Source organism: Neovison vison, chromosome 1 (assembly GCF_020171115.1).
Source record: "Neovison vison isolate M4711 chromosome 1, ASM_NN_V1, whole genome shotgun sequence".
Lineage (NCBI taxonomy): Eukaryota > Metazoa > Chordata > Mammalia > Carnivora > Mustelidae > Neogale > Neogale vison.
In genome coordinates, this window is record NC_058091.1 from 96239327 (window position 1) to 96248306 (window position 8980).

General features: G+C 34.4%; 1 protein-coding gene across 1 annotated transcript; it reads right to left on the bottom strand.

The window, feature by feature from the left end:
* Positions 1-245: 245 nt before the first annotated feature.
* Positions 246-5057, bottom strand: LOC122899667 (beta-defensin 110). Its single transcript, XM_044237625.1, has 2 exons — positions 5003-5057; positions 246-394 (listed from the first exon to the last, which is right to left on the bottom strand). Exons 1-2 carry the CDS (start codon positions 5055-5057, stop codon positions 246-248), a joined length of 204 nt encoding a protein of 67 aa, XP_044093560.1.
* Between the last annotated feature and the right edge of the window lie 3923 nt (positions 5058-8980).

The window sequence follows — 8980 nt, forward strand, 5'->3', positions numbered from 1 at the left end:
ACTTTGAAGAGTTTTTAGGGAACTTGAATAAAATAAATTCTGCTTACTTCTGGTACCAAGAGATCAAGAGAAAATGCAAAGTAAAGGCACCAGATACATAGGTGACATAGAACCAACTCTGAATGGCTCAATATTAAATTTTATTTAATTCTTTGAGATACACAGGCTTTGAGGGATATTCTGGGAAGACTTAATAACATTGGTCCTCTCTTCTTGGAGCATGTATCTCTTGTCTTCTGTAAGCTTTACTTCTGTAAGCAGCAATGGGATCCAGGTCTTATGCAGAAAGCAATCCTAATTTCACTTTCATGGCACTCAACTCTACATCGGCCATTACCCTTTCTGCACTCTCTCCTCAAATCCAAGCTACCATATTGGGGATATTTCTTTTTGGCTGTAAGAAGGAAAGAATGACTGAAATTAGCAATTTAACTATGACACACTCACATTTTACAAGAAGAAAGTCAAAGAAGTAAAAGATTTTTGTATAGTTCAAAAGGAAATGTCCCCTTTCTAATTAATGACTGGGAAAAATCTTAATTGAGCAAAGCTTAAGTGAATGTACCTGAAAATCATGGAAGTGTCTTGGACCTAAGTTAGGTGTGCCAGTTTGCTTCCTTACAAATGACTGCATAGTAACTCTAGGATAGTTCCCCCATCAGTTTAAGAAGTGTTCATAATTGACCTCTCAGGCTTAGTCTCTATAATTATCCAGTTGCATTTGAGCTCTCCCTTTTATCTCTCACAAACATTATTTAGAAAAAACATACTTTTCCAGTTTTTCTAGAGATTTTTACTGCAGCTTGATTTTAGTTTTCCAAAATGTTGAGATAGAAGTAAAGTTAAGCAATTTGACTGAATTCCTGCAACTACCCTGGGTATTTTGGGATTTATCTCCACAAAGAAATTACCTAACTCATACCGATGTCTGATGACAACATTGATTTAAAAAATGAGAATGACTAGAATGTGGGACCATTGTTGGTCATTACAAGATTGCTAACATTGCCGGTGTTCTGAAAAACATGTTTTATCTTGTAGCTTGGAGACTGACTTTCACTTGAAGTTTGTATTTATGGTAAGTGGAGATATTTGGGGAATTGGGAGATGTTGGTCTGGTAGGTTGTAAGATTTATTCCAAGCCAAATACATTTTAATTTTATATTTCACAGTATGTGCTAATCCACGTCTTTTCAGAAGCCTTATATTTTCAAGTATTTTTTTTAATGCACATCACTTTTAATAAGTAATCACCTTACTCATGTGGTGAGATTGAGGGGAACTGGTGTGGGAGAATTCCAAATATCACCAAAGGTCAGACTCAAATATTTTTGTATACTTGTGGCATGAAAATAAATAAATTTTTCCACTAATTTCAACCATTAATTAGGTTTGGTGTTCTAATCTGTCCTTTTAAAGACCAGGCCTTTCTACCTAGACATTACATCTGCGTTTCCAAGAGTTGGTGGTGAGTGGTGATACCTCTTAAGTATCACCTTAAGACTCAGAGCAACATTATCTATATTACTGGTATAAATAGCACATATAAAACCTAACTCTTCTATTAAAATTACCTCTCTTCTAATGGTAATTGAAGCAATGCAGAATATGACACAATTTACAGCAGAAAAAAATTGTTACTTTGCACAGATTAAATGTTAATTTCTGAATGTCATTTTTTATTGTATAACTTCTAAGAAGTTACTATCATCAAACCCATGGATGATTTGCCAGTAACAGAAACCTGAATTATACTCACTTTAGACAAGAGGATTGTCCCACTTGTCACACTATTGTTCAGGATAGCCCCCTAAACTGACCTCACCACTTCTCCTACCCATTTGTTGTCTTATTTAACCTTTCTAAAAATATTGTCTTCTTTCTTTTCATTTTCAGCTCTAAATATAAGTATCCCCAAGCTTGTGTCTTTGGATTGCTGATATTCATCTTTGCAAGCCTCCACCCACTCATTGCACTACTAGGTATACGCCTGTTAAGCTCTGACTTAATCTCTAGTGCAGGGTTTCTCACCCTCAACACCATTGACCTTTTGAGTTGGACAATTCTTTGTTGTGGGGTGCTATCCTGTTCACTGAAGAATGTTTAGCAACATCCTTGGCTTCTAGAAACTAGATACCAATAGTACCAGTTGTGACAACTTAAAAGGTCTCCAGACATTGCCTAATGGGGGGTGAAGTTGCCTCTAATTGAAAATACTGTTTTCAGTGATTAAAACTACTATTCTTGTGATGCTGTGATAATTCAAACATATTGTTTCCAGCCTCTGATACATTGTTTAAATGTGGTCTTTCTGGAGTCTCTTCTGATCACTTTCAAGGAAGTAAACTCTCTTTCCACTGCTCCCACTAGGTGCTTCCTAAGTCTCATTCAGCCTGCATCCATTAACATGTTCACATGCTAGGGAATTTCTTTAAACAATATACACATTTTACTTAATATATAAGCCAGAAATGGGCAAGGTATTTCCTAAAATATCTTTCAACCTATAATTTCTTTTTATTTTCACTCACCTGCCATTTTGTTCTTTAGGCTACCATTAAACTTGTTGGAAATGGCATGGGGTGGAATTATGACTATTCTTTCAGCACAAAACCATACTATCTTAGGGGCACCTTGGTGGCTCAGTCTGTTGGGCATCTGCCTTACCTCAGGTCATGATCCTGGGATCCTGAGATCTAGCCCCACATTGGGTTCCCTTTTCAGGGAGGAATGTGTTCTTCCTCTCCCTCTGACCCTTCCCTGTTCTCACTCACTCTTTCAAATGAATAAATTTAAAAAAAAATTAGAACTATACTATTCTATATTCAAAGTACAGGTCAGATTTAAAGTGAAGTGATTATTGGCATTTTTTTTTTCAGTTTGGCAGATGAAGTAAAACAACACATGAGAATGAAACCGTACCTCAGTTCTAGACATTTGATGCATTTATAGCCTCTAAAAATGAAGAGGAAAGTTAAGTGACTTCAATGGAAATCTCCCTGTATAGACAGTTTAATGGCTTTTATCTGGACATCTCTTCATCTGTAACTGTCTGAGTGGGAAAACAATGAGGTTTTCTACCTCAGTTTTGAGTAAGGACTTTTATACTTTGCAGGTGAAATATAAAAAAGCAACTGAAGAACTCTAAAAGCCATACATATGACATTTTGTGCAGTTTAAATGAACAACTATACATTGGTGAATACATAAGTTGAAAGACAACATCCTTATTGCTTTGCTACTTTCTACATCTATATTTCCTACCAAATATTTTCTAACTTTGTGTCTGGACTTTTTTTTTTTTTCAGTATCATAGTTTTCTAAAAGTTTGATTGATGTGTGATTAACAAGGACACTGGTCTTACTTTGATAATACAAAAAAATATATACAAAAAGTTAATAACACTATGCTGTAATCTATGCTATTGTATCCCCAACTGGTTTTGAATTTCTAAATCCACAGGACAGATGATATTTTATTTGTTGATAAATGCATGAATAGTTTTAATTATTGGTAAGAGTACCTAATATAACTGTTACAAAGAAAAAAAATAATGAAATTTAAAAAATAATTTAAAAAATGGCGAAAACAGAGACAGGCCTGACATAGTGATCTAGTCATACTAGCTATTATTGAAATAAAAAGAAGAAAAGGATTTATCACATGTTAAAAGCTGTATGTATCTTTTTAGCCCTGTCTAGAACTGGAAAACAAAATCCAGAGATGCTTTTGAATTTTTGAATGGAGGAAATTTTTGAATGGAGAGAAAGGAAGTTATTCTTTTAGTTAGATGAACAATTAATTGTATTTCTTTGTTACTTCAATAATGCTTGATCTCCATTTGAATTTTATCCACTTGCAAATTTTAAATGATAATTTATCAGTTTATAATGTATACATTATATACATTTTTAGATTGCCATGATGGATTCTATAATATTCACAATGAAAGGATAAGTTAGTTTCCTTTCCTAGACCTCTATTATGATTTGTATTGGGCCTAAAGAAATCAATCGATATCAAAAAAGGAATGTTTTCCTGAGAGGTAGAGAATTTGAGCCTAATTTTAGTGCCAGTTAGGTAGACTTTAACTAATCCTTTCACTTAATCTCTTTAAAAAAGAGGTAATAAGTGATCTCTTCCAAAATGTATTATTCTATTTCCATACAATTCATACTTACACATTAACTCAGGAGGAGAGAATCTTGTTACATACCTGATGTAAAAAGGTAGCCTTTGAGGGTGGAAAAAAATCTCATGAAAAAAATAGCTTGTGTACAAGATATTACATATTACATTCAACATTCATGTGATCTGTAGCAGTCAAAGACAGAAAGAGAGTGACCAGAAATATAGAATGAAAGGTCAAAAATGGACATGATTTGCCTATATACTGAGAATAGAATAGTAAGAAAGGCTTTTGCTCATTGGAAGTAGTATACTGGCATAGGTTAAAAAGAAGCAAAAGGTAAATAGATCTTTCTCTAGCACAGAAACATCTATCCCTTACCAGTTGATTATGCTAAATAACTTTTTTTTTCTAGTAAAAATAGATTCTAACAAATTGCTTCAGGATAAAGTTGATGAGACTAACGTATTGATCTAATTATTTTAAACTTTTTGTTTTGAAACAAAAGTTTAGATTTATAGAAGTTTAGATTAAAGAAGAGTTGTAAGGGTAATAGAAGCAAAACTCCCTTTATGGTAACATCTCACGTAATCATGCTTACATTATAAAAACTAAGAAATGAACATTGGTAACATTGGTATAATACTATCAACTAAACTGCAAATTTCACTCACACCACACCAATTTTCCCACTATCTTTAAAAATATATATATATATTTTTTCTATTCTGGGGTCCAAGCCAGAATACCAGATTGCAGTTAGTATAAAAATCTTTTAATCCCATACTTTTAAACCATAGTTTTAATCAGAAACAACTTATGTCTCCTCAAATTCATTAGCACAAATAAGCCCATAAACATTTTCATGTTACCTGGTAAAATTGTAGCCCAAAAGAGCAGAATAAAGAAAAATAGATGAATCTTCATGGTGGAGTTTCTCAGGAAAAAAAATACATATATACATGCATATATATATGTATGACTGTGTGTGTGTGTGTATATATATATATATATATATCTCCAGATCTTGTTCAAGTCAGGGGTTTCCAAATAAGAAAACAGAGAATCCTTTTATTTATAGATTCTCTTGGGAAGTGGTTTTAACTACTGAGGCTTATCAATAGTGAGAACATTTGTACGCTTGGTTGAATTGTGCATGCTCAAAGAACATGGTCATAAGAATTATTACTAAATTTTTCCCATAAAAGTAAAACCTGCTTGTGTTACCTTAGACTTTCCTGAAAACACAAACTTTGACTTGTAGAGAAAATATGGTTGGATTGCTGAAACATCAGAGTGGAAATGTTATAGCAATACATTCCTCTATTATATGTTACATATGATGCTAAATATTCTAATATTTTTAGTATTAAATTACTGAATGTCTGAAACAGAACTTTATAGCTATAAGTTTCCATTGAGATCACTTTTGTTTACAGATGAGAACCAGGAAGGTTGAATGATTTATTTCAATTCATATACAATGTAATTATTTAAATGTAACATGATAAAAAAATTTGGATTCACTAATGAGTATGGGAAATACTGTACCCAGTAAATTTTTAAGTATGACTTATGGATTCCTTATAATAAATCATCTGATTTCACCATTCTAATGTCTAATGTTTTTAATTTTGTACATGGAACTGGAAGTGTATTCTGATCCAATTTGCATATTGCCCACATCTATTATTTCAGATACAGGAGGAAAGGCTGGAAGTTTTACACAATACCCAGAAGCTGATGCTGTAAACAGAGAACAAATAATTGAACCTCTCCTACCACAGAGTCAAGAGATTTTCTAGGACAATAGTTCTTAAAGTTCAGCTACATCACAATCCCCTAGAGGGCTTGTTAAAAACAAATCGCAAGGCCCCACCTCCAGCATTTCTGATTTAGTAAGTCTAGGATGGAGCCTAACAATTGCATTTCTAACAAGATCTTGGAATGCTAAGACTGCTAGAAGGGGCCACATATTACTCCAGGAAACCTGATTCATTCATTCTATTAAACATCTATTTATTTATTCTTTTTAAATTAAATTTTTAATCATTTTATTAAAATATATTAATTTCATATGGAAATATTGATTATGGCATTCATGTGTTGTGACAATATTTTCTTTCTGTTGTCTGCTAGGATGCTAAGCTCATGTTTATGTTTTTTTTTTCTTGGGTGGATTTGGATCATATGTGCTTACACATTTTGATCCAAAAGTAGGTAGTTGGATATTTTTTTCAGTTCCACAATACCTTTGCACTGAAATGATAAGTATTGCTATATCCACTCCGAGTAAGATACATTAATATATGCAGTTAATTTGCATTTACTGTTATGAGGACACAATAAAGTGTGACCTGTCAAAAAGAATTGCTAGTTATGCATGCATATCATTTATTTGCATGTGATATTATTTATTATAAATGTTTATGTAGGGGCGCCTGGGTGGCTCAGTGAGTTAAAGCCTCTGCCTTCAGTTTAGGTCATGATTCTGGGGTCCTGGGATTGAGTCCCTCATTGAGCTCTCTGCTCAGTAGGGAGCCTGCTTCCCTTCCTCTCTCTCTGCCTGCCTCTCTGTCTACTTGTAATCTCTGTCAAATAAGTAAATAAAATCTTTAAATAAATAAATAAATAAATGTTTGTGTATTTTACAATATTACATATGAAGATGTAAAACTTTTAAAGTATTTACCTAAATTAGTGGTGAACTCTATATAGTCTATGTGTGTAGGAACCATGTGCCGGTACAGAATTAAATGTGCTAGGATTTTATAAGGGGAAATACCTGTTAGGAGGAAAAGAAGGGAGTCAGGAAAGGTTAGGAGAGCATCGGACTGGGATGCAGAGCTGATCTTGAGTGAAGTAGACAAAAATCATTTAGAAGAATGCATCCCCAGGCTCCTGGGCAAATGACAAAAGGTTCAGCAAAGCCATAAAGGACTACTCTCCACAAAATCAGCAATCCAAGAAATCCTGTGTCTCTCAGGAAAGTGTCTGCTTTAGTAACGTTGCTACAACCAGTCATTAGCTGGGAGCAGTCTGTGAAGAGTGTGGCCTCAGCAGAAATGCAGAGATTTATCTCAAAGTCTGTCAGCTGAGGCCCGTGATCAATTACAGTCACATTTCATGGCTACCTAAATTTGCCCTTTATGTCATGTAAATTTATTTCTTCCTCTACATTTGAGAAGCAGTTCCTCCATGATTCCTTTGGATCCTTCTTGAAAGCAAACTTAGAAGATTTGTGAGATAAATTTCAGCCTCTGTCATTATTATTGATTGCTGGGTTTTGAATGGTACCTATCCTCTCCCTCCTCTACTGTCCATCCCAAATATCCTTCACCTTAGCACATCAGCAGGTTTGGTGGCTTTTTTCTAGAAATGTGAATGTAAGCCCTACTCCTTATGAGTTTAAACCCTTGATCATAAAACCTTCTATTAAATGATTGTTCTGCATGTATTTATAAACAATTACAATGGAGCAAGGAAATGCCACAAGTGTTTTAGACGTTCTGTGCTCTTCAATTTTCTTGCATTTATTCCAGTTCACCCGTGAGGACATCTGCTTTTGACACGCAAAGTGTCTGAAGTCACTTGAATCTAGAATCTTTTATTTGTTAACTTCAAAGTTGTTTCTGTAGAGACCACAACAGGGTGGGTCTACTGAAAGATTGTTTTAAAAGTTATGCCTCTTCAAAATTTTTCAACTGCCTGGGATTCACCATGATTTACTTGTAGCCACTAACTCCATGGTAGATGAAACTGGCTTTTGGATCTACACTGCCTTAGAATCAACTCTGAGTGTGTGTATGAAGGCATCCAAGGAAGACTGCAATGCAAACTTACCATGTGCCTTCATGGCAGTTGTTTCGGCACTGTTCAAGCTTTAATAGTAAATTGTATTTCTTTATTCATTACAAAGATATAAGAGCAGATGTTCTCACTTCTGAATGATGTCAGGCAAGGATCTTGTCCTAGCTTCATATATCTCTTTGTTCCATTCTGCCATCCATTGTTTATAACACTCTTATATAATGGCATAAAAAATTTTATGGATCCAGGGCAGAAAGAGATATTCTCCTGTTCATTAAAGATCATTTTTTCCTGCTCATTAAGCCTTTTGCAATTCACATCCACAGCCATATTCCTATGTTTTTTTTTTTTTTTTTCTAGTTCTGGCCACTAGAAAATAGGAATAGATGAAATCTGTAATCCAGCCAAGGCCATTGAAGTGTCCTGAGCCCTGTGGATTTAGAGCATAGGTCAGAAAAAAGCTCTCAGGCCAATTTGGCCCATTGACTGTTTTGATAAATAAAGTGTTTTTGGAACACAGCCCCACCCACTTGTTTATAAGTTGTCTAGGCTGCATCTGTTCGTGGCAGAATACATTGTACTGCACTAGCTGTTACCTGTAAAGCCCAAATATTTACTATCTGAAATTTCATCTTTACAGGAAAAGTTCACCAATCCTTGATTTAGATTTTTGTGTTAGTACTATAGAGTATCTTCAGGAGAGAAAATGTCAGCACATCCTAAGACTACAACTTTGATTCTCATGTCTTCATCTCTCCATCCTCTTTCATCCTCCTCAATCATTATTAATTCAACAACTGCTTATTAAGAATCTACCAAATGTTAAGTTTGGCTTCAGGATCTATGGAAGACAAAAACAGTGGGGTTCATGCCCTTTGCTTCAGTATTATCCCTTCTCTGAAAGTCTTCCTGGAAGTTTCTCACAAACATGGCTACCTCTTCCTTTGCCTTCCCTTAGCTCTTTATTTACTTCACTCATTCTGCTTTTATGTCATTGTACCTGGGTTAGGGGTTCTTGGAAATAATATTCTAAGTCTTGA

Excerpts from the sequence above, each read along its gene's own strand:
- LOC122899667 (XM_044237625.1), bottom strand. The coding sequence starts at position 5,057 with ATGAAGATTCATCTATTTTTCTTTATTCTGCTCTTTTGGGCTACAATT. Across the intron at positions 395-5,002 it reads TTGGGCTACAATTTTACCAG|CCAAAAAGAAATATCCCCAA; the intron begins GTAACATGAAAA and ends TCCTTCTTACAG.